The sequence below is a fragment of the Colletotrichum aenigma genome, assembly GCF_013390185.1.
Source record: "Colletotrichum aenigma strain Cg56 chromosome Unknown KSG_Cg56_contig09, whole genome shotgun sequence".
Classification (NCBI taxonomy): domain Eukaryota; kingdom Fungi; phylum Ascomycota; class Sordariomycetes; order Glomerellales; family Glomerellaceae; genus Colletotrichum; species Colletotrichum aenigma.
The window spans coordinates 17,990-44,053 of NW_023500915.1; the positions used below are offsets into that span (position 1 = coordinate 17,990).

Sequence of the window (26,064 nt, forward strand, 5' to 3'; positions counted from 1 at the left end):
AGAAGAGGCGAATCTGCTGGCAAGACTGGAGTCCGCTCGCCAGAAGCTGGAAGAGTCAATTGATCCACATGGAAGCAAAAGGATCAACTATCCTCCACGCGTGCGACGCGACAGGTTGGACAGGGGTAATAAGGCAGGGTCATCATCGATGCCTGATTGAACACTGCAAAAAGGTTCGAGCCTTTTCAACTTCCTTGTCTCGCATGCAATAAGAGCAGATGCAATGTCCAATATAAATATAGCGAGAGGCTTCAACCACATCCTTTGGGTGACCGAATTGACAGGTAGATTGTTAATAACATCAATCATGGAATGAAGTTAATAGCCAAGCTTCCTGACAGAGTGGCACATGGAGATTAGAGTCCACAGCACTCAACAAGAGGATCCGGCCAAATGCGAGTTTCAAGTCAAACAATAGCAACTCACAGCAGTGAGAAGTTCAAACACTGGAAAGAGTTTGTTTGAAACAAAGTAGCAAAAACTGCTAAATGAAGTCGAAATTGAATGCAACTTCGAAAGCGAGCGCTAGGTAGGCCTTGTTCTCATAGGGTGAAGTGTACACGATCGGCTCTCACACAGCTGCACCAGTAACCTGCACCGTGGGCATTTCTGCTAGCAACCCAAATAGCCTTCTTTTCCATAGACGTCCCAAACCAACGCAAACCTGCTGGATCCACAGCTTTCCGTCAACCTCAAAAACGTACGAAGACGAAGATCTTGCCGTGTCCCCCTTCATTTGCATGATGTCAGTCAACATGCGATCAGCTGTCTGCTCATCCGCGGCGATCAGATGCATCACAGGCTTCTCCTGGTACATTGTCTTCACCATCTTCTGCACAACTGCACGACTGAAGAATCCCGATCCCACGATCACCATGAGAACCATCTGTGCCATTGGCATAGCCAGCAAAGTCACCGCCGCGAATACTGACGTGGCGAATACGTAGCAAGTGAGGCCACCTGCGCGGAAGAAGAGTCGGAGACCGGACAACCAGTACGGTGGGCGTTTGTCGTCTTGAGAGACGGAGATAACAACTAACATCTGCCGACTTGGTCGAGACGAGCCGTAGTTGTGCCTGTCTACCGCGTTCCACTTTGGTTCAGCAGTCTTCATGCTCTCCTTAATCATTTTGTCTTTGAAGCCGTCGAGCAGAAAGTTTCCCTCCTCGGGGGCCGCATTGTCGCTTCCGTTTAGCGTCACATCTTGGCGAGTGATGTATACCTTCCAGTGCTCGTGGAAGGGAATGTTGATATATCCGTCCACGATGGCAACGAATGTTACTATTCCAATGCGTTAGCAGTGCTCGGCAACGGTGCCCGGGTTGACATACCGACGAGGTACCAAATGTGAGCCCACGAGGTGAGAGTGCACCAATTGGCATACACTGCACCCTGCTCGATGACGGCCAAGGAAGCCTGCGAAGCCCCTACAAATACTGCCAGGACAAGGCATCCAACGATGAAGAACCATTTCGCGGAGAGTCCTGCGTATCCCAGCGATCCCTGTTGCTCCTGATCCATCGCATGTCGGATACGCTGCTGGACCTCATTCGCAGTTTGTTCGTAGGTCGCTCCTTCGTCTTCCTCTCCCTTTTCCGTCGCCCGCGGGACAAGCATCGCCGTGCATCCCTGGGCTTTGGAGACCTTTAGATAATCCTCCGTCTCAGAAGGCACCATGGTTGCGCCAAAGGTCAGACACTGTGCTAGAAAGCCAGCTATCGGAGACATTCTCAGCAGCGCCCACAATTCTGCCGTAGGGCTCCCGAAGAGAGCGCCAGCAGTGGGAAGGAGCGTCAAGACGCCGGCCGAGGCGCCATACTCGGTCTGTTGGAGGGCGGACAGGTCATCAAGGACCGCGATGAGATTGCTCCGGCAGATGGCATAGGTATCAGTGTTGCGAATGCATTGGCCGCGGCGGAGCCATACGTCGCTTGAGAAAAGGCCGCCTGGGTGCTGGATTGTTGGGTCTTTGAAGTTGTCAGAGAGACATGGTGAGGTATAATTGTCGTCCTGGGCTAATGCACTCGTTATAATCCATGTCAGGATTAGGAAGATGGATGTGCGGATATGCTGGAATGGGGTAGTGAATCTAGCCCATGTTAGTGAGTCCATTTTGGCATGTAAGTAGTGGTGCTTCAACCATATCCATTGATAACTGTCAGCGGCAGCGAGAATGATGACTACTTGTAGTTTTCATAAGTGATGAGGGATACGTAACCTGCCAACCACCAAAAAAACGCTCGTTGGTTTCGACAGCCTGCTGGATGTAGGCAGTCGTAAAACTTTTTGTTCAGCTGCTCCACAAGGCTGCGACGTCAACCAAGTCCATGTCAGGGCAGAACCAGGATAGACGCAGTGAGACCCTTTTCTGGGTGCGGAAGAGTGAATTTGACGTATCACGAGCGCTCATTGACGCAGCTCCAGAAGGCTGTGGGATTGAAGGCCTGTCGGTGCAGGGGTCAGCCACGGGTGCCTAGAGTGGTATCTAAGCGCGAAGAGTGTGCGAGATGTGTGATAACCGCCAATGGCGTGATCTTATCTTGAGTTGTTCACTGCAATTCTGTGAAAGATGAGTGAAATTGAACCAAAGTACTTCCGCTTGGGTTCTTCGATTGGACGGGGTCCCGGCCCCATGACCAAAGGCAACAATTTGCTTGGCTCGCCAAGCTGAATGCTGCAGCATCACGACCAACAAGGGTACAAAAGTCCCAACGAAAATGCGACACCACTCAAGTGCTCTACCAACAACAGCATCTCAACAAGGGATCTGAGATTGTGTGTTTCTATATTAAAAGTAAACTGGAGATATCATGTGTAGTGCAAATAAGAGTCAATTCTTCGCAAGAATCACTAGAACTGAGAATGAATTGCTCACCCGCAAACGTCGCAAGCGTTCAATCTCCTCGTTGCTTTCCAGCAACCGTCCAATGCACCAGCCCAGAGTGGCTTCAATGCTCGCAAAATTTCCACGTCACATCCTCCAACCTCTCCTCCTCCTCCTCCTTAAGCCAAGTCCTTTCCCTCATCACCTTTAGCCTCACCTCCTTTGCCTCTGCCAGCCCCATGGGCCACTCCACCTCGTCGGCAACCAACTCGCCAAGCTCAGCTGGTGAGACTCCCTTCCCGCCGTCCAACCCCGTCGTCCCAAGCCACCAATGTTTCTGCTGTGGTGGCACGTTTGAGGTACTCACAATCTCAATCGCGGGGTCCACTAGAAATAACGCCAAGATTTTCCGATGCCCCTCCTTCGTCGGATCTGCCAACCTGAATGACGAAACGTGATGCTGCAACAAGTTCGGGAAGAACAGCGCCCGTCCCGACTTTGTCACCACTGAACCAATGTCCTGGAATATGCTTTGGTACTGCTGGACAGCGAATGTGCGCTCAATGCTGCGGTGGTCATATTGTTCGTACGAAAGTGCACCTTCGTCGAGTTCATCGCCATTGGCGGACGTGCGAAAGTCGAGAGTGCACTCGGTGATGTTCTCAGAGTCGTAGTAGAACAAGGCGGTGCTGACGATGTGCTCGTTGAGCTGGCCCTCAGTATGCCATGACCCACCCGCTTACGAGGGCTTGTCGGGGGTGAGGTGAATGTTTGCGAGCTTGACAATAACCTGGACCTGGGACTTATTGTTGAAGAAGCCATGCGTCTTGACATGCGAGCTGTCAATGCGGACGTGCTTTTCCGCCAGAGGGTCGGCGTCAGGGAGTTTAAGGGCATGGGTCGCAAAGAACCAAGCGTCATCCCGCTTCTTCCGTTCAGAGTCTTTGTACTCGTCGTCGTACTGCTCTTCGTCATCTGGGTCCCTGGGCTCTTCATCCCCTCCGACGGGACGTTTCCATGGCTCACATGAACAATCCATGTCGTCCAACTGGCACAGCTCAGGGCAAGGACAATCCCCAAACCCGGCCTCGTCTGTGCGAAGACGTTGGACTGAGAAGTCTTTTTCCCAGTTGTAGATGATTTCCCACGCCGGCAGAGACTTTTCGATAAATCTTTCAATTACAGCGTACAGATCGCTGTGTTCCTTCGGGTGCAGGTTGTTGATGTAGCTTGCAATCTTGGCCTTTCCTGTCATTGGATCGATTTGACATCACAGGGAAGCCACTGGAACAGGTCTGAAAGAATGGTGATGCTTTCCTCGCAGAAACTGCCCGCTTTGATGAGCAACTCCGTCTCCTTTTGCTTCCGCTTCGGTAGAATTGTCCCCATGCCGCAATGCTCGAGAGCGTCATCCAAGCCGATGACGCGATCTCGGAGGACCCTAGAGCGGCCGTACATCAATGGCCAAAGAGAAGGATGCACAAGATCCAGAACTTGTTCATTGCTGTTGGGGTGCCAGTCTTTGTCTTCTGCAGGTACTTCTTCCAGCGGTTTGACGCCTTTCCGAAGAGACGTAGCCATATCGGGTGTCATGATGGCGTCGGATTTGATAACGGCGATGGAGTAGTCAAGTACAGGCATCAAGCCGGTCTGCTCATACAAAACTGCCTTCTTTTTCAATTCGCTGATGCACTTGAACTCTGTCAACAATGCGTCCGCATCAATTGTTTGGGCACATGACTTACGGCGTCAGCCATCGCAGGAGTGAAATCGGCGTGCTTCAGATACAGCGTCCAGTCCATGCTCAAGGCCTCTTTCTTCCACTTTTCGGCAATCTCGTCGTCTTGTACCTTGAGCCACCACTCCGGCTTGTCGGATAGCGCGTTGATAAACTTCATCATGCAGCACTCGCGGATGAGCAGCGTGGCGGCGCGCCATCCTCCGCCCCACCGGTCGTCCATGTATAGCAACGGGAACCGGTTTTCGGCGTCGGGCATGTGGCCGAGAGGCATACCAAAGCCGGGCTTGCGTACGATACAGTCCTTTCTCAAGGTCAGAGTTTGGGAGAGATAGCGACCTTATTGATAACTTACTAGCTCATTTTCCTTCGCCTTGGTTTCCAAAGGATTGCTTCCTTGGTCGGAATCAAGGGTGTTGGATCGTAGAACGAGTTCGTGGGACATGGTAGTGCAATAAGCGCCGTACTATGGAAAAAGATGATGAACTAAGCTATGACTTGTGTTGTTTGTTGGAGGCTGAAGACAGATTAAACACACACTCGCCGCTCATATTTTCGCTGAAGTCCCATGGTGTTACAAGTTCATGATAGGCAGCAAGGTGGGGCATTTACGGAGCTTGGCAGACCCTAGATGCCTTGTGCTCTTCCTGTACCTAGCAAATATATGTTAAAAAGTCTGAGACACCCCGTTCTTTTGTATATTTTCACGCAGTCTGCACACGCGCTAGTGTGACCGACTTGGTTTGGCGTTCGGGGCTGAACCTTTAGTGTCGAAGTCAAATCCCTAGACGTACCAACGACGTTGATTTAGGCATCATAGTCGGGGTGACACCACTTTCGTGTGAAATGGATTGAAAATTCGGTATAATCAGTAAAGATTTTCTTGCATAGCATATGTCGATAGTGTCATAATGATTCAGCGCCGGGTTGATAAATACACAGCAACGCAAGTCCTTCCTCGATTGTCGTACAGATGTTGAAGTTTACTTTGAGTGCATGAGAATTGGCGCTTTCTTGGGTCGATGCATATGCATACCAAAAACCGCCTGAATTCGCGAGGTTGTCCCTGGGCATCATCTGCGGTAGTTTCAGCTGCCTGTCAAAGTTGTTGATCGCGCGCATGTCTACTTCAGGTCCAAATCAATGAAGAGCAAGAGTCACAAGGCCAAACATCCGCAATATTATTCATGGGTCAACCAGTGGTTTGCAGTCACGCTCATGTAGTGATCATTCGGTAGGGGACTTGTACCGCGTTAATGTCGGCCTCACTGAGTAACAGAAGAAAAAAGGATTTGCGTGATGGCTTTAGGGCTGTTGTATCACCAGAGATCAGACCGATTACGGGAGAAACATCGAGAGTCAATTTGGACGTCTCTCATGGCCTCCCTATGATGTTTTGAAAAACCCTCCGCCCAAATCTTTTCAACCGTTGCTCCAATATTCGTAACCTGGCAAGCATCCAGCAACGTAACAGCTAGACGCCGACAGGTGCCGCACTCTCTGACGTATGATAGCAACAATAAGCCACATTGCTCCTAATCAAGAGGCAAGGTGAGCATTAGGATTCGGATTGAGGCAGAGCCATCCGCCTTTCGGGATCTAGGTTGTTGAATATCGTCACTCACAATTTAACATTGACAACCGGCGGGGCGGGGAATGATTCCGCAACAGTTTGGAGACGGCGCTCCGCCACCACCTCTCTGAGGAAGTGCCTCTCGGGGCTGGACATCGGCCTGGTTCTGGCCGGGTACTGCGAGCGCCGTGGAGGCGAAAATGATGGCAAGAAAGGTCTTGGGATTCATTTTGAGTTTCTCTAAGTGTGATATAAGAGGTTGTAAGCTAGTTGAAAGGAATGAGAAGTTGATTGGGACGAACGCTCATGTCGCAACTGAGGCAGCGTATTTATAGACTTCTGATTGTTGACGCGGATTGTGCAAACAAGCATTTCCCCGCCAATGAAAAAGTCATGAATTGTACAACATCATCGACATCGAATTCCAGCTTCCGCGGGGACTGGGGAATGCGTCCCCCGAAACCCCGAGAATTTGACGTTGCCGGAGTTGACCACCTCAACGCATGCGCGGAATCCGTGGAGCCTTCGGTAAAAGGGGCTTTTTCACCGGACAGTCGGGTCTCCTACGAAAATCCTAACCAGAGCGCATCAAGAAATGCGAAAGCGAATATTTGAAAGCACTTAACCATGCTCTTGGGTCACTATAAATGAGCCATAGCCTAATAAGTCAGGTGCGCGTGTTTTGTGATATACCTTAGGTCACAAATCAAGTTGACACCTTCATAATTGGACTCGCGCCGTTTTCCACAACGCGTGAGCGTTTTCTATAGAGCTGAGAATATCGATAGGGTAAACGGACATCCGTGACACATGTCGCAATTAATACAACTAATATCATGTTAGAGCCTACGCCGAGCCTTTGAGAAGAGCCCGTAATTATCCACGGGTTCCACGGAATTTGCAGGCTCGGAGTCGACGATCGCTCCGAAGACCGCGTTATTTTCGGCAAGAGGTTTAGAGATCCTGATTTATCTGCGAGCCATCTTATTTCAAGGCTTTCCAGTGTTTAGAAATGACAATATACGAACATTTGCTTACATGGCGGCGCAAAATTTCGGACGACGCGTGAAACATCAGTTTTCCTTCGTTGCACGCGGGCTCGAAAGTTGCCGGGCTCTTTTAAGCAGCACACGCTACAATTTCTACATGCCGAACCACGGTGTCAAATGCCAGGAAAGAACTAATGAACGGGTTTGGAACGGTCGTGGGCAGTTGTCATCACACTCTTGACACTTTCAAGCAGCGAGTGTTGAACAAACAAGCCGAACAGAGACTTGCACTCTAAACAAAAACTACGGGGCGGATAGAGAACTCCCATAATCATTTGAAACACCCCATCAGTTTTACAAACACCTACATCAAAGATCCATCGCCGTTTGGCATCCCTCGTCTCAGAGAAATGGCAATGTGAAGTCCATCCAGGTCTCCAATGGCCTTGCACAGCTATTTGAACAGCAGAGCGGTGTCCAGCGCGAATTGCAGAAGTCTCTGGAATTTTGGGCAAAGATCACGGGGGCTCAATCCTCCCGCCAACTTCAAGCCGAAGTCCATGGAATTATATCCTGCCTGGTCAACCTTGACTGGCAAGCGTTACAACCGGAGTTCTACCATATCCAATCTTGATTTATCAAGAATTATGTTTCTCTTCTTCTCCCCAATTCGAGAAAGTTTGTGTTTTTTACAATGCGTGGCCCAATACTTTGTTACTCTGGTATTGTTTAAGTTGCGAAGAAAACGCTCTGAGGCCATGCATCTATTGAAGCAGTCTGGCACAGAACTGACTGTAGACGGTGCCGCGTCGACTGCAATATGGGGTAGCAAGGAAGCTTTCTATTACTCTGACTTTTGATTATTTTCGGGTATTATCGGATGCGCTGTCTTGGAGTATGCCTGGGAATAAGGATCGGTCAATCATGCCGTGGTCTTAGCGTGGCGGCTAGTGGTTGTGAAAAACCATTTCTACCGATCGGAATCATGGAAACACACTCACGACGCACAAAATGTAGATGCATGTGCATTGAAATCCTTTGTGCAGATGCGCAGTGAGCATGGTGAGACACGGACGATATTAATCTCCGATCACCAGCTACCAATGAAACCACAAACATCTTCCAAAAGAAGCAGGTCTCTGGGCCTCAGAATACCCGTTTGGTGGGGTTGGCGCCTCGAAAAAGGAAACTAACTGGGGTTGTCCTGATGCGTGATGGGGCCGAGGAGAGGGTTCAAGAAGACAACGGCTGTATTTGCAGGCAGTCGGGTAGCCACTGGTCCCCTGGCGCCTGGCGGACCGGGTCTTCAATCACGCGTATGATGTTGATCCGTGAATGTTTCACTCGTTATTGACTTGAGGTGTCTAAAATCATCCGAAAAAACGCATCTTGGACGGTCACGTCCCGTATCCCTTGTCATGTCTCTCCTTCCATCGACCTTCACGCGTCACACACGGACCGGCATTCCCCACTCGACCAAAGCCCCGTTACCTGGAGCGTCAACCCAGAATGCTTATCGAAATCAATTGGCTTCTGTCACACAGTCAGCAAGCAAGCTACCGGCGAGCAAGCGAGGAAGAGGGAAGGAGCAGGTGGTGGGTATAGGTAGAACGCACTCTCACGAATCGCCTTCCTCGCGGCGCGTGCGTGGGCGGCACGCGCCTGCAGGGCCGCCTTGAGCTTCTCCTTCTTGGCCTGTTTCTTCGCTCGGCCAGCCGTCATGTTGGCCACCCTGCTCTGCGTCAAACGGCTAGGTTCGGCGGTCTTTGTGGGCGTCTTTGCCATACTTGCTGTGGTCTGATATGCTTGAGGAGGGGATGTGAAGAGTGTGAGTGGCTGAATGGCTTGGTGGATTGAATTCAGTGAGTGAGTTGTCGTTGGGATGTTCGATGTGATGAAACGCGAACGCGCTGATAACACCGATAAGGAATTATGTCATGCTTATGTGGGTCGCTTTTAAGATTGCGGCAATGGAAGTGGGCGCACGTGAGGGGCTGTAGAGTTTGGGAATGAGGGGTCAGGGGTAGCTTCCTGCTGTCGAAACACAACTATGGCTGATCATACGTGATCTAGCACTTGACACTTTGTTATTCTAGTAGAGAAACTGGACCACACTTGCCGTGGCCTTCTAATAGGTAACTGCGAAATTCTGAAATCCCCAGACACATTCAGTGTGTAGCAACGAAGCATTGCCCAGCAAGTTGAACAGAACCTTTGCTGGAGACTCTCGCATCAACATGCGGCACCATAACCCGGGGAAACGTGGCGCGAGAAGCCCGAACTCAAATTACCTCTTCTCGATGTTAGGGTACTTTTCAGGGAAAGAGAGTGTGCAGGAAAAATCGATTTCAACGGGGACGTTTAAAAGACGTATATTTTAATCATTTCCTTTCCTCAAAGCAACGCAGCGTTCGCTAGAGGCTCATGCAAATATTGCCACATATTCCAACCTAAAGCAGATTCAATTGCTAGCCTGAACGGGAACTGCATATCGGAGTTAAGCATCATGACCGTCATGAAAACTGAATTCGGAACATCCATTCACATTTGAAGCCTCGGATGCTAAGGCTGTTGTTAGGCTTGATGACCGGGCGCAAGACCTGTGGAGAGGTTTAGCCTAGTTCTAAGCTCTCCCAAAACTGCATCCAGCTGCCCGTTACGTTAATCATAACCTCGAAGGCAATTGCAGACGCGATCCTGACGATCCTATCCACAGAACCTGATGCATGTTCAACACTGCCACATTGAAGTTAGTTGAATCCTGAAATGAGTGCTTGCTGGACCCTACACAAGAAGCACGCTTCACAAACCATTAGCACAGTCCAAACCGAATCTCGGTCACGAGCAAGGGGTGCACTTACGCCGTACAGGTTGTTTCCCGCATCGTTTTTGACAGAACACTGAATACCCTCTCCGCCACAGGAGCGGCGCACGGGGAAGCCCTGCTTAAGTGACGAATCTTCCTCTACATTGAGAAGTGGGATGCACTATCGGGTGGTAAGAACATGTAAGTGAAGAAGTCGGAAAAAACACCTACGCAGTAAACAAACTACTCCGAGGTGAACTGGTTAGCAGCCCTTACTCGATGATGTTTTGGACGTAAGCTTACATTGCTGCATTGAAGTGCTGAATCGCTAGTACCGTAGTTGCAGTACTTCACATTCTGGCTCTGAGCGACAGTAGCCACGCTAGAGAGCATGAAGGCTACGGAATGAATCTTCATATTGACTTGTCGCGCGTTTAGGTTGGGAAATGATTAGTAGCGAAATTGGTGGCTGATGATCCTCACAATCATCATCGGAATGGGCAAAGGGTATAAATACCCATAACTGAGTCTTATAGAACATCGTCTTCACTGGAGACTGAATATGGACCTGCTTCATCCGGAAGATCCGGTAGTCAGCCGGTCAATGTGGGCCGCTGCTCAGCGAAATGTACGGATTGGGTAAGAAAACCCCGGGATTCGGAGGGATGCCATGGACCCTCTGCTAGCAAAACTATGCCAGAAGCCTTTGCCCAGAAGTACCTGGCAAGCATTACTGAATGCTCATAGTAAACTTGATTAAGCCTTTGGTCGGGTTTTGTGTTGATGGAGCGGTGAGCTGTAGGCCGCAGTCTGGAGCCTTCGGCCCGCAATCACCAAATGCGGTAATTGACTGGCCGAATGAACTCCTTTGAACATTACTTCAATTTGAAGAACAAAGTTTCAACCTCCGCCGAGACGGAAACTCAATTATCTCGTATTGCATCCATAGTGGCGAGTCCAACGTAATTGTTCCGCCTGTTGACTAACATTGTGTGCCTCGGAGTATTCCAACTTTCAAATCTGACGTATTGCGTATTTTGATGTGTCTCGAAGTTACCTCCCGACATAAATCTGTCCAATGTGAATTTTCCATAGTTACGTTCTTGCGCTGCGACCATAAGCGTGAGAAGAGACCAGGGCTCTTTGAGTCGCAATATGCCAAAATTCTCCGTGAAGAGGCAGGGGTTTGGATACATAAATACATGTCATCAACCGTGAACAAACGGCAGCAACACTTTTGAAGCCACATGATTGATGAGCGGTAGATTACATGATCTGACATTGCAATCATGGAAGCCAATGTTCGCCTTTGCCCAGTCACGTAAGGTTGATTTCGTAAGGTACTCATCCCTCCAGAGTAGTCCCGCACCTTAACCACAGCGGTGCCAGTGATGTATTGCAACAACATGTTGATTATTTATTTCATGGCCTTGCTAATTAAGAATTCCCTTATATTGCACATGCTCTATTCTTTGTATATATACTTGTCTATGAAACTATAACTGTGTCAAACTTCAGACTTTGCAGAGTCACTCTCGATTGTCTCAAACTGAGGCCATCTTGGGCTTCACCTCATAGACAAAGTCCTCAGCGGGCTTCAGGTGGTCCATAACGGACCGCTTGCTGGACTTCTGGGTGTACGGTTGGGGTCCCTCGTAGTCGCCCTTGAAAGATAGACTGCCAGGTCCGTCGTAGGCTTTAACAGTACTCAAAACCTTCTTGTCAAAGCCAACAACATCACTACTGATAGTATTGTTGGCATTGGCAGTCGAGCCGTTCACACATTGGCCGCCTCCCCATGCAGTCTGCGCCGTAGTATTCCAGATAGCAACCGGGTCGACAATCATCTCCGCCGTGTAAAACAGACGGCAGTTTGATGCCTCGTACTTGAACTGTTCCGGATAACCGTTGAAGTCGTCGCGTGCGTACGCGTTACGGTAGTTGAAAGATCCGGCCTCTGCGAGAGCAGGCAATAACGGTGGCTCTTCAATACTGGGAAGCACATCGAAGGCAGCCTCGAGGTACTCTGTAAAGTTACTCTGAGAAGCGTTGAGGCCAACCTGCGCAACGAACTGCTGCAGGTTGATGAAGTTGAGCACTTGAGCGCCCTCTACACCACCAACAACCTGCATTGCCGACTCCATGGGGCGGCCTCCAAGTGTAATGGATCGGACTCCCTGCTCACGAACCAGCAGGCCAGTGAAGATTGTGCAGGTCGACGCGCATTGGCCATCTGTAATGACGACAATGTTTTCAGAATCGAATACTTGCTCTTGCGTGCTGAAGTCGAATTCTTGGCTGAGATTGTATCTCAGGAGGTGGGTCACATTTTGTTCTCCAATGAATTGTGGCCCATTAAGGTCAGCCCAAGAATCGTATGCCTCATGATTTTCGTTGTAGACAGAGGTGACTGCGTCTGAAAGAATCTCTGGAGCAACCTTCTCAGCTGTAGTACCCAGAGCATCCAGAGCGGCGTGGGCGCGAAGGCGGTTTCCGTCCCAGATGTCGGCTTTGGGAAACAGTTGGTTGTAGAGCTGGTATCCGGCAAAGATGAGGCCACCGGGGTTTGCTTGCATGTCGATGATCAACTTTGTCTTGCCAGCGTCCTTAGCCTTTCGCAAGAACTCCGACACCACTGACTCGGCCTCAAGCATCTCGAAAGTACCGTTGATCTTTGCCTCGGGAATTGTCCAGGGAGAAAAGGCGGGAATGGAAAGCACGGCAATGTCTTCGTATTCACTGTCGTTCATGAAGTATCCGGAGATCCAGTCGTGAGCGTGCTTGACAACGGGTACAGGGTAACCTCTCAGCTGGGTGCTTGTAGGCGTCGCAGATGATGTAGACGACGCTGTAGAGCTCAACGAAGATGACGAGGTAGGGGTCGCTGTGACAGGCAGTTCAAAGTATTCGTGGATCACCCCAGCAGAGCCGATATAGTCGACGGCCTCCACCGAGATCGAGGCAACAAGAGTGTCGTTGAAGGTCGTGCCGTTGGTGAATTTAATCACCTGGACGTCGGGGGACTGACCAGGAAATCTGGGGCTGAATCCATCCCCAGATCCCATCGCGAACTGCGCAGGGTTGACGAATAATGAATTGTACTGGGCATCGGGATCTTGGCTGAGCGCGCGCCATGCCTGCGCCTCGAGAAATTCCACGATTGGGACACCATCGATACTTTCGATGTCGTACACATCAGTGTCATTGGCGACAAACTGCTCAAAGTCACTCCGAAGGTAGACTCTAGGAAGAGCAGTGGCGTTGTCGGCCACAGACACAACGGATGAAAGGCTGCCGAACTGGAAAACGTCCAGGATAGCGGGTTTGTACACGAAATGACCATCTGAGGCTTGGATGAACTACTTGGATATTAGCACCTCTCACCTGTCCAGCAGATGCAAGCGATGTGAACTTACCAAGTAAGACAGCTCGAGTGCAAAATCCACTTGACTATCATATTCGTCGTTGGTGAGCTTCGCTCGGATCTGGCCGAATCCAGACAAGACATCCACGCCAGGGATGAGATAGAAATCGGGAGGGGCAGCGAGGGGCTCCAGTGTACTTTGGAATTGAATGTAGGGTTCTAGGTAGTTGAGGAGGCCCATGTCGTTTTCCTTGTCCACTGGAATCGACTTGAGACAGTTGTAGGCTATCGACGGAAGCACAAAAGCCCTTGTCGCCTCGGGCTCCGCCGACATGAAGGCCTCAGCCCGTGATTTTGCAATAGCACAAGGCGTGTCCTCTGTGGAATGCGGCTCTGGCGCCGTCGTCGTAGCGTGGTGGTCGTTGGCAACTGTGGTACTGACAGCTGCTGCGGCAGCGGTGCCAGAAAGGCCAAAGGCCCAAATGAGTGAACGCATGGTGGGTGTCAGAAGCCGGTGTCTGGGCTTCAATGTGAGAGATGTGTATCAACAAAAGGTCAAAGGACTAATACGGTGGTGATAGTTGAGGTTGGTGTTAATTATCTAGATTGAAACAGGATTTCCTACGGCTCTTATATACAGGCTTTCAATCGGCCGAGAAATGTTCCACTCCACGAATTCGGCGCTCTGCTTGGATTGACTCCACATCTAACCACGCTTGGGGAACAAAACTCACACAGAGAGCCTGGCATCCGGTGCGTGGTGGGCATCCGGGGCATCATCGCACAAAGGACTGAATTTGGGTAAGCGTGACTCGAGTCTGCGCTACTGGCTTTAGCACGCAGACGGCGTTGCCGTTGATGTTCATGAAAGGGCCCACCACGACATCATAAGCTCCAGTGGGCAAACAGCATCAGCACTTGAAATACCGATGGGGTCTTTCTCAATCCTTCAATGGCTGGCGCGGAGGCTATTTGGGTGGGCACGTTCAGGGCGCAGAGCTTATGTCGGCAAGAACCTGTCCGAAGGCGATGACGGAAGAATGCTCTCCTAGGCCCAATGCACGAAACGGACAGGCTTGTGTGTTGCGAGGTAGGCATATCCGGAAGTTCGTGTCAGGGAGAACTGGAAAGTAATGCAAAACCAAATTTGCTGGAATGACTTCGCTTAACCTACGCACCTAGCATATGAAGGTTACTCTTGATACGACATGGGAATGTTTAAAATGCTTATTTCGTTGGCAGGGGGAGCAAGACACTGAGGAATTCGGTCCACTGGACTATGGCATTCACGCAAGACCGACGAAACGGTACTAGGCCCCGCGAAAATGAAAAATGCCAGTCTCAACATTGTTGAACGGATGAAGAGGTGTAGAAGAAGGCCGGAGTTGGGCGTTGGATTTGCTTGACCCATGAGCGCACCCGCAAAAGCCTTGTATGGCAATCTACTTACCACCGTCCGTCCATAAATATCACCTCCGTGTCGGTGGAATTGTGAGACTGTGATTTCGAAATTCTAATTGGATCTCGGAAAATCCTTAGGTAGCTCGCGAGTTGTCGTTGCAGTAAAGCGCTTACTTTGAACTGATCGTTGACGTCAGACAGTCCCAATATCGCTACAAAGTCGACGTGACAGCGGGCAAGCTCCTCTGCGGGCTCCATGGATGCTAAAACGCCAGGATTTATTTAGCGTTGGTCCATCCCGCAATCGCTTCATCGAACGACTCGCGCCCCGGATATTCTGAGCTGGCACTGGCCGGCTGCCGATGAGACCAGTCACCAACCATTGGTGGCGGTGGCTTATAGCGCCTCCTGCCAAGAACTACGTTTCGCGTTCCGATTCCCAAATACTCTCGTACCTGAGTGCCTGCTGGCCATTGAGCCTTGCATCTGTGGAGAGGCTCGCGGAATGCCCCTAATGCGGTAAAGCTGCAGACTAAGAAGATGCAATTGACGTAAATGGCGCCAGGCAGACGGGAACCACGGATATACTCCGGGCATATGAGACATTGACCGGCTGAAAGCTTGATTACCTTATTTTTTAGACTCTTCCCTGCGAAGGAGCCAAATCCAATGTGATCAGTGATTAACAACTGGAACCATCTGCTACCTTTGTTTGTTAAGGAGGATATTAGATAAAACCTAAAATTAGTTATAATTAAGTTCTATCTTAACTTTAAGCTTACTAATAATATCTGCTAGATATTTATTAAAAGTTATATTATAAGGTTTATCAAGCTTTACTTAATACTAAGAAAATAAGAAGTTATTAATACTTACCTTATAAAATTGGTAAATAGTATCCTTAATCTCTAGGATAACGTTATTAGTATATCTAAATAAAGAGTACTATAAAAGAAATATTAAGAAGACCTTATACATTCTACTTAGAAGCTTATATATTATAAGAAGGATAAATTTATAAATAAACTAGTAAGTAGGATCTAGAAGGTTAATACCTGTCTTTTATGACCCTCTATTTAGTACATTTAGCTAACTATAAATAAAGTAGTAGATAGAGGGAGGCCTAATAAGTAAGTATAAACTTAAATAGTATTAGATGTAAGGGGCTGGCCCCTAGGCTCAAAGCCGGAGATATCAATCCGGGCTCTAGCCCGTGACATTACCCCCCCGCTCCCCTCCGGCGGCGTGCCCGCGGCCCTAAGGCTGGGTCTCCATCATGCTCCATCGCGGAGCTATAACGGCGTTCATAAGCCTCCAATGCTTCTGTCCCCTGGAGCGTCTCAATAGGCTCCCAGGTCCTCTCTGCGTATCCTTCCCACTTAACCAGAACTTCGCGGCGTCGCCCGCGCCCTCGACGCTTCCAGGTAGCGGCGTCGATACTCTCTATATTCCAGGTCTCCTCGCCTTCGTCATCTATAATTGGTGGCGGCTGCTCGTCATCTAGCGTTTGCCCAGGTAAAGGGTTGTTACCTGCACGCTTCAGGGTATCCACGTGGAAGCGTGGGTATATAGCCGTTAGCATGTTAAGCTCTACCACGTATGGTGAGATAACCTTCGTAACGGTATACTTATAGTGCAACCAATCTAGTTTCTTGTATGGCCTAGGGGACCTGTAGTGGCCTATGTGAAGCCAGACTTTGTCGCCTGCTTCTAGTCTCTCCGTAGGCTGGCGCTTCCTATTAGCCAGCTCCTCATAGCGTTGCTGCGTTGAGGCAAGGGTCGACCGTGCCATATCCATCACGTCCTGGAGCCTTGTTACCAACTTGCATGCCAGGTCCTCACGAGGGCCCTCATGGTCTTCTGGGTCTGCCTCTTGAACCCAGACAGGCTCTAGGTGGTATCCATGTTCTAAGAAGAAGCTGCTTATGCCTATAGCGCTGCTATCGCGGCTGCAAAGCGCTAGTTAGGCTGCTGGGAGGTTATTCGCCTAATCCTTCTGCGAGTAGGTAATATAATTGCGTAGGTAGGCCTAGATCTCTTGGTTCATCCTTTCTAGGCCGCCATCAGTCTGTGGGTGATAGGCAGTACTAAGCTGCTGTTCTATTCCTAAAAGCTTGCAGAATTGCCGCCAGAAGCGGCTCGTCCAGTTGCTTCCTCTGTCGCTCACAATTGAAGTAGGGACGCCGTGGAAGCGGAAGTGGCAGCTTAGGAATCGTTCAGCGCAGGCTTCAGCTTCCATACTTTCCATAGCTTTAAGGGTTACACCTTTTCCTAGCCGGTCGATAATTACCCAAAGGTATCCCTCACCCTTATCCGTAAGGGGAAGGTTGGTAATGAAATCCATAGCGAGGTCGCTTCGTATACGCTGCGGTATTAGTAGAGGTTTCAGAAGTCCTTTTCGATGCTCTCTCTAGATGTGGCTTTGCCTGCAGCTATCGCAATTGCAGCAGAAGCGTCATACTAGCTGTGACTAGCCAGGCTAGTAGAAGCGCCTACTGACTAACGTGAGGGTATTATCTCTACCAGGGTGTCCACTAAGTACTAAGTTGTAGCTGCTTTGAACGATATAAGTATGTAGTGTGTTCGCCTCGCTATCTAGGTCTTCACTACCTAGTACCTAGATCTAGTCTCTGAATAGTAGTTAGTTACTATTATCGATCTCACACTCAGCAATCTGGACCTTTAGCTTGAGGCTAGGAGGGAAGCTTCTTTCTTGTTGTTTCACAGCATTATATGCCTGCTGGTAGACTTAGTCTTGCCCTTAGGTCTGGTCCCAGAGTTGCTGTAGTTCCTTATCGTTAGTGAACATAAGCACTAATAGGGCTGCCTCTACGCGTTGTGTACGCGTTGAGGTAAGGGCTACTTCGGGAAGAAGCTGGAGAATCCAGCCTTGTTTGCGCTCATCCTCTAGAGACGTAGGTATGTCTTATTTGCGTCTAGAGAGTGCGTCTAGCACTACTGCTTCACTTCCTGGCTGGTACTATATCTCAAAGTTGTACTGAGATAGTTCCTCTGCCTATCGGCTTTGCCGTTCTGTAAGCTTCTGCTTCGTCATAAAGTACTTTAGGTTCTTATGGTCTGATAGGATCCTAAAGTGGCCGACACTCTGTAGCTCTGCTCTCTATTCTTGTAGGCAGCTCATAATAGCTAGCATCTCCTTATTATGTATCGGATAGTTGAACTGGGCAGCGTTAAGCCGCTGCGAGTGGTATGCTACTGCATGACGTCTTCTGTGCTCATCTTCTTGTGACAGTACTCCTCTAAGGGCGAAGCCTGAGCAGTCAGCCTCAACGTAGGTTGTACGCTTAGGGTTGAGTTGGTGTAGAACAGGCTTAGCTGCAAAGATCCTCTTAAGCTCCTGGAACGCTGCTTCTTGTTCCTTACCCCAGCAGAAGAGGACACCCTTCTTTGTAAGAGCTATTAGGGGTCCAGCGATCTCTGAGTACGCTGGGATAAAGATTCGGTAGTAGTTTGCAAATCCTAGGAAGCTTCGGACTCCCTTAACCGTCCTTGGCGCAGCCTATTCCTTAATTGCTTTCAGTTTCTCAGGGTCGCAAGAGATACCTACACCTGCAGTGATGATAAACCCTAGGTACTTGACTGTCTTAACAGAGAACGCGCACTTATGGGGGTCTAGATGTAACCCCGCAGCGGCAAGCTTACGTAGTACTAGCTTAACCTTTGCTTCATGGTCTTGCCTTAAGCTATTTGAGTAGATCAGGACGTTATCTGTATATGCTGTCGCAAAGTCGTCTAGGTACTCCCGAAGTACGCTATTGATATATCGCTGAAACGTAGCAGGGGCTCCTGTGAGCCCAAAGGGAACGATAAGCCACTCAAATAGCCTATATCTTGTTCGGAAGGCTGTCTTATACTCCTCTCCCTCTGCGATTTGGATCTTATGGAACGCTGCTACTACGTCTAGCTTAGTGAACCACTTAGCAGCGCTGACAGTCTGTAGCGTCTCTCGAATCAAAGGAAGAGGGTATCAGTCGCGCCTTATAAGTTCGTTAAGGGCGCGGTAGTCAACATAAAAACGTATCCCTCCACCTGGTTTGCGTACAAACAGTACTATGGCTGATGCTTCTGAGCTACTAGCGCGGATAAAGCCTTTATCTAGTAGGTCTCTCAGGGTCTTATGGAGGATGAGAAGCTCTTCTCATGACATGCTGTAGAGCGGCCCCCATGGTAGTGCAGCCTCGTTGCCGTCGCTCTCCTGTTTGATAGGGATCGTGTGGTCGACTCCAGGGCGATGCGGAGGAAGGTTAGCAGCTTCGTCAGGTTGGAATAGCTCTCAGAACTCAGCTAGTACAGCTAGTGGAAGGAGGGCCTTTAGGTCTGCCTTCTCAGTCTTCCTCGTAAGAGCCTTCTGTATATCTGCTAAGCTGATCGCTCGAACTTTATATCCTGCAGTTCCTTTGGTTCGTTATTATGCCCTCCTATAGAGCGTTGCAAAAGGGGCTCCTGGGAGGAGGCGGGCAGCCCTGATCTAGCGCACTCGCTCTGGCTCTTCCTCGCCTTTCAGACGTAAGTCTACACCACCCCTCCTATGCTGTATACGCTGGGCAGCAGCATCATATAATATATGGTTCCTCTCCATCCAGGGTTTCCCTAAGAACAGGTTGTCGCTAAGGCTATATATAGTATACGCAAAGATCTTCTCATCATAACCGCACAGCTTGAGGTTAAAGATAACTACGCCTGTTGCTTTCGTAGCGCCTGTAATGTCGCTGAAGCTGCCTAGTACCCGCTCGGAGCGATCTACTATTAGCAGGCGGAGCTTACGGGCAAGGTTGTGGTCGATAAGGGCGTATAGGTCGCACCTAGTATCTACTAAGGCGTCTGCTTGAGTGCCTTTATATATGCAGGTAGTGATCACTGCTGACTTGCTGCTCATATGATGCTTAAACTGCTTCTATTCTGTGATATCACTAGGCTTTGCCTCTAACGCCCAACTTTGCGTTAGAGTTACTCTTTTCCCGAGCTTTCTTCAGCCTCAGAACTTCCTAGCTCCTCTGTAGCACTATCATTACTGCTTCCTTCAGGCTTAGGGTCCTTCTTGACCTTTTTAACCTTCTTAGCCTTCGTAGGGCTGAGAGGCTTCCGCCTAGGGCACCATATAGCGATATGGCCGATCTGGTTACAGTTGTAACAATAGCGACTGTCCTTCTTTGGTTGTTGCAGGTCTTCAGATGAGGAGGAGCTGCTACGTTGGCGACGTAGCCTTGCCCTCTCCTTGCCCTTAGCGCGGCTAACGCCAGATATCGCCATATCTCCGTCTGCGTCTTATTAGCCAGGTTGTGGTGCTTTCGAATAAGGTGGGGTACCCTTATGCGCCTGCTGAGGTAGGCTTTCAAGCTTAATAGCGAAATCCTGAACTTTGAGAAGCCATCTGTGGTAGTCATCCTTAGGAAGTTCAATATAGATCAGACCCCTCTTAAGACGAGTACTAAGGGCCCCTTCAAGGAAGGCTATCTTAGCTTTATCTGCCTAGTCGGCGCCACCAGCCTCAGCTAGTGTTCGCTCAAACTGGGGTAGAAAGGAGGATAGAGACTGATCGTCTCGCTGGCGAAGGGTTCGTAGCATGGTTGCTGCCTATAGATCTATATTTAGGTCCTTATACGTCTGGTCAAGGTACTTCAGGAATTCAACAGAGTCCTTCTGCCCACCTGGACCTCCTGCTGCGTAGAAGGTAGCTACAACCTGCTGTGGCCTGCTATCAAGGCAGGAGTTGATGAAGTACCAGATATCAGCATTACTGCTAATATACCTTGCATCTAGCTCTATCTTGTTGTGCATCTGCTAGGCCTATGCTGCGTAGTCCTTACGCCTTCCCGTGAACTTCGGGGGGTTTAGCAGGGGCTTCTTTCGCCCTTCCGTTGCCATTATTATACCGTCGCTTATTGCCTATATAGTTATATCGGCGGTGGACAGTGTAGGTACGCTGCTCGTAAGCGGCGTAGGGGTCGCTCTATCTGTTGACATAAGCCCGTTCAGAGCTGTCAAGAGCTGCATCATCTGGTCCTGAAGAGGACGTATGCTTGCGTTGACTGCTTCGTTAACCCTGCGGTTAATCTCTGCAGTCATCGCGTCGTTTGCGCTACCCTCAGGCGAATCCATTATGTCGCACTCGTGAGGTTTCGTATAGCGTCTTCTCGTTGCGCTACCCTCTAGCGAATCAGTCGTATCGCTCTCGTGAGGTTTCGTATAGCGTCTTTTGTTGTTGAGCTGAGAATATGTAAGGGGCTGGCCCCTAGGCTTGTTCAACGTAGAGGTGCCGTCGATTGACTATTCTCAGCTGAAGAAGGAAGAAAGGACTTTACAAGAGTAGGCACCTAACAGCGGTGAAGCAGACCGGGTTAGGCGGTGTAACGCGGCAGAGTAGTGGGTCCAACGGAGCCGGATCTCGGTAATTGCTCCGGCAAAGCCGGAGATATCAATCCGGGCTCTAGCCCGTGACATTAGATATTTATTAAGATAGAAGTAATAATTAATAATATATTAATATTTATTAATACCTTATAGACTTATATAAGTAATATTCCCTATAATATTACTCCTTATCTTACAGTTTATATTACTATTCTTTTAGATAGTTTTAGAAGCTTGAGGCTTAAAACTTTAATGAACTTTAGGTATTATAATATTAGGATAGCTATGATTAAGGATCTAGAAAATTATAATTCAATAGCTCTAATAGCTCTAATAGCTATAATTAATATAGAATAGAATAAGTAATAGATTAATAAAATATAAACTTCTTAAGATAATGTATAAATATTGATATACTTATTATATATAATAACTAACCTTTAAACTTAAAATCTTTTTTATTATTATCTCTATATCTTGTAAAAAGGTTTATATCCTTCACGCTCTCATTTCCTATATACTGTTTAATAATACCTTTAATCTTAAGTTTAACTAATTTAAAAGCTTATTTAGATAGCTTAACCTAGAGGATATAGACTATACTAAGTTATATTAGAAGGAGGAGATTCTAGATAAGCTAATTATTCTAATATAGTATAATCATTTTGAGAAGATCTAATAGTATATACTTTTTATAGTAAGCTATTCAGAACGCCTCTAGCTATATATAATATAACTTAGTACTAATAGTTAATTAAATAGTAAGACTACTTATATCCTACTAATAAAGTATTTATAGTTAAGTTACTTATAGATATTAGGACCTCTTACTCTAGCTTTAAGAAACTATATCCAATTAAATATATCTTAGGTATATAAGAAAAGCTACTAGCTTAAATGTATTAAAGAGAGTCTTATTTATATAGTTTATAGTAACCTAATAGGCTAAAGCAATATACTTAATATAATATTATATAATATAATATTTACATAAGATAATAAAGCATTATTATATCCAATAGACTAAAACCTAAAACTATTTAAAAAATAGAATAATAATATACTCACATAATAAGTCAGCTAACATAGTAAGTCAGCCACTTTTCCTACTTTCTACCTCTTTAACCTTTACACTAACTTTCCTCTACGTATAAATATGCAATCCACCCTAATTAAAAGTTATATTATCCTTACCCTCTAGGCTATTAAAAAAGACCTAAAAATGTCTGTATGAAAAGCAGCCCAAACCTTTAAGGTCCCTTAAATAACACTCTAAGACTGACGCACTAGATATATTGCATAACCTAAAAGACGACTAAATTTAATAAAGATAACTATAACAGAAGAGGAGGTGATTCTTAAATGAGTTATTAACCTAATTGATTGAGGGTTTCCTCTGCGATAAGAAGATATATATTACGGTCAGCTATCCGACAGTAGGGTCTGCTAACAGAAGCTGGGGATTGATACGTTCTAATATTACACTAGGTCGTGGTTGTAGGTCGTAGTTCGTAGGCTGTAGTAGATCGGGTCTTCAGAGGCCAAGGTGATTAGTCTTAGACTTAATAAGTGATTTGCAGTGAAGGTAAGCTGAGAGTATCCATGAGGATGAATACTAAGTTGATTGCTGAAGAGCTATGAAGTCTGACTATAAGCTAGGCTCAGGTTATACTATATACTAGTCCTAAATAGTATCCTTTGTCTACCTAGGGTTTTCACTTAGTTATATAAGGTGATTACAATTAGTTAGTCTAACTAACTGATCACTAAGTGCTTCCTTGTGCGCTCCACTAGTTATATCTTTATCTTATTATTATGTAACTTATATTATAGTTCTTCTGTTTCTAAGTGATTCCCTGTTATTCCTATATGTTACGACCCGTTATGCATGGATAACAGTTGACCGACCCACTTAGGCGTCAGGCGGCTAGGACAGGACATTTGTACTACAGAATCACGGGAACAACAGGAACTCACTCGGTAACGGAAGAACTATGGTCCAAGTCACGTGATGATAAGATAACGATCATATTGGATCAATATGATCCAACACGACTTGGGGGCTAAACGATCAGTCTGGATCAGAATGATCCAGGTCGACCTAAGGTATAAAGGAACATGTTTAGAATTAGACTTATATATAATGACCCTGAGCCTGGCTTATAGTCAGACTTCTATAGCTCTTCAGCAATCAACTTAGTATTCATCCTCATAGATACTCTCAGCTTACCTTCACTGCGAATCACTTATTAAGTCTAAGACTGATCACCTTAGCCTCTAAAGAACCGATCTACTACAGCCTACGAACTACAACCTACGACCACAACCCAGTATACTGTTAGAACGTATCAATCCCTAGCTTCTGTTAGCAGACCCTACTGTCGGATAGCTGACCGTAACACTTTGATTGCTCCTGTTCAGTAAGTTGACCATTGATTCCTACTAACAGTAACGAACGACAATATCTTCCCGCGCCTCTGTTAAGTCGCCTACCCTGGGATCCTCGTCCACTTCAGGAGGACGAGCCACCTAAAACCTAGCCTAGGAACTAGGAGACCAGAAGATAAAGGACGACTCAGATAGCGAGGACGACACTAAAGAACTTAAGCGCCAGCTTAATAAGACTAATAGCAACTTCAAGGCAATGCGCGAAATGTTCAACCAGAACGCTGCAGCCCTTAGCGAACTCTAGGAATAAGCCTGCAAGAACCAGGATCTGGAGAAAGAAGTCGCCACCCTCTAAGCTGCCGCTAACATCATATCCGCCCCAGTCGAAGGATGAGAACGCCTCAAGCTTAACACGCCTTCCACCTTCAACAGGACCCTAGGACAACTTAAAGGACACCTGGTATAAGTTCAAACCTACCAGGCCTTCCACGTAAACACCTTCCAGAACGACACCGAACGCGTTATGCATGCAGCCACCTTCCTTTAGGGACGAGCCCTTACCTAGTTCGAACCCCTTCAACAGGAATAGCTTGACAACCCTGTCGAAAAATACAGCTAAGAAGTTAAGGACATCTTCTTCAGCTTCACAGGCTATGTTAAGGCCCTAGAATCTCTCTTCCTTAACCCTAATGAACGAAGACAGGCCGAGCGAGACCTATCCCACCTACAACAAACCAAGTCAGCTACGCTCTACGCCGCAGAGTTTAGGCGATTAGCTGCAAGACTCCACATAACTGACGAAAGCAAAGTTTTTACCTTCTACTAAGGACTTAAGGATGATGTTAAAGACGAAATAGCTAAACTAGAGACACCTCCTAGCTTCCTCGCCTACGTCGAACATACTATTAAGGTTAATAACCACCTCGATAAACGACAAAAGGAATAAGGAGAGAAACGACAAAACCTGAATTCAGGACGTAAGTACTAATAGCAGCCTCAACAGAAGTTCAACAGCCAGCAGAACGACAACAGACCCTGCAACAACTGGAATAACACCTGCTAGAGCACTGCCTACAGATAACACAGCAGACCTATAGATCTCAGCATGATAACCAAACCTAACAACAAAAAGCCTTAGAACCCTAAATGCTATAACTGCAACAAGCAAGGCTATATCGCCAAAGACTGCAGACAGCCTAAGAAGCACCCCTGGAGACCAGTGGCAGAACGACCCTGATAAGTTAACATAATCGCAAAAGCCCCACATATATCCCAGTCCTAGACTGGATGTTATGATGAAAACTGCTGAATTCACCTCAAAGATAAAGAAATATCAGGATATTACCTAAGGGACAGCAACCCTAGATGGTCTGGATATAATATAACCATCCTGGACACTCGCCTTAGGACCCTGGCAATAATGCATTCCAGCAACAGCAAAGTTGCTAGAAAACCAGTTGAACAACTTAACGAGATGCTATGAATTCAGCGATTAGAGCTAATCACCATACGCATAACTAGCTAGCAACTCCACTACAAAGAATAACAAATCCAGAAGGAAATAGAGCTAATCCAGCAAGAAGACGACAGATAAGCGCAACTATATCAACAAGCAGAATCTGAAGAAGAACCAGAACATCAATATAACCCCCTGACGGAATAATAACTCCTCAGCATAACCTACAACTAGATCTTCAGAGAAGGAGAAAGCTCACCCTACGACTCAGATGAACCTTATGATGTTACCTGATAACACACTTAAATAGAGATCGCCTATAGGTTCACCCCTAGTGTGGACGACTCCAGCTCTGAAGAAGAACCTGACGACCAGGAAGGAAGAACTAAGCAACTTCTGAGATACTAAGAAATCGATATGCTTCAAGATAAGCAACAACGCCACTTCTATAGCACCTCGGCAGCCTAATGAGACCGAGGCTACACCCCTCAGCTACACACAGAAGATCATCCTGCGCTGAGAAGCAACCACCAGCTTCACTAAACCCTCTTCTGGCCCCAGTGTTTTCACGACAAATACAAGGAATATATAGGAGAAAAGCATAACTATCAGTTCTACCCCAGAAGATATAACGACGAACCTATCCATGAGATTTACTTAACGTCCGTTATAATTAGATGGACTATAGTACTATTTGAAGACAGCCTCGCAGTCTTCAGACCTAGCCCTCAGTTCCCTATAAGATGTCAACATGACAACAGTATGAAATAGAATGAATACTAACGCAAAGAATACTAAGTCTATTACTAAGACAAGGCCTACGCATAGAGAATCATGAAAAACAGACCAAGAACCCCTTAGGTCAAAATCCATAAGAACAGCCTCACCAAGGCAGTATGGGAAGGAAAACGCATCACCTACCTAGGATAACTAGAGCAGTTAAAAAACTAGACTTGCCTACCGACGAAGAACCACGACAGGCAATAAGGAAAAGGTTTATTCACCAGATGTCATAAGGACATAAGGGTAATATCAAACTCAAAGTTACTATCAACTAACAAACGACACTCGCGCTAATTAATAGCAGAGCTGAAGCAAACTTCATTACCCCCCAAGCCATCAATAGGCTAGAAATATAATAGGGAGGAAAAGA

The 26,064-nt window shown here is 47.5% G+C and overlaps 3 protein-coding genes across 3 annotated transcripts; all 3 read right to left on the reverse strand.

The window, feature by feature from the left end:
- Positions 1 to 2,948: 2,948 nt before the first annotated feature.
- On the reverse strand, positions 2,949 to 5,007 carry CGCA056_v012745 (uncharacterized protein; the record flags this gene model as incomplete). Its single annotated transcript, XM_037327989.1, has 5 exons — positions 2,949 to 3,513; positions 3,568 to 4,072; positions 4,153 to 4,516; positions 4,570 to 4,866; positions 4,918 to 5,007. The coding sequence occupies 5 exons, from the start codon at positions 5,005 to 5,007 to the stop codon at positions 2,949 to 2,951; spliced, it is 1,821 nt and encodes a 606-aa protein (XP_037172922.1).
- A 6,467-nt stretch (positions 5,008 to 11,474) lies between these two features.
- On the reverse strand, positions 11,475 to 13,790 carry ustP-1 (Peptidase S41 family protein ustP; the record flags this gene model as incomplete). Its single annotated transcript, XM_037327990.1, has 2 exons — positions 11,475 to 13,289; positions 13,347 to 13,790. 2 exons carry the CDS (start codon positions 13,788 to 13,790, stop codon positions 11,475 to 11,477), a joined length of 2,259 nt encoding a protein of 752 aa, XP_037172834.1.
- A 4,026-nt stretch (positions 13,791 to 17,816) lies between these two features.
- Tf2-8 (Transposon Tf2-8 polyprotein) lies at positions 17,817 to 20,815 on the reverse strand (the record flags this gene model as incomplete). The annotated part of the gene is made up of 6 exons (XM_037327991.1): positions 17,817 to 18,215; positions 18,264 to 18,642; positions 19,345 to 19,549; positions 19,729 to 19,974; positions 20,023 to 20,101; positions 20,639 to 20,815. 6 exons carry the CDS (start codon positions 20,813 to 20,815, stop codon positions 17,817 to 17,819), a joined length of 1,485 nt encoding a protein of 494 aa, XP_037172890.1.
- Positions 20,816 to 26,064: the final 5,249 nt, after the last annotated feature.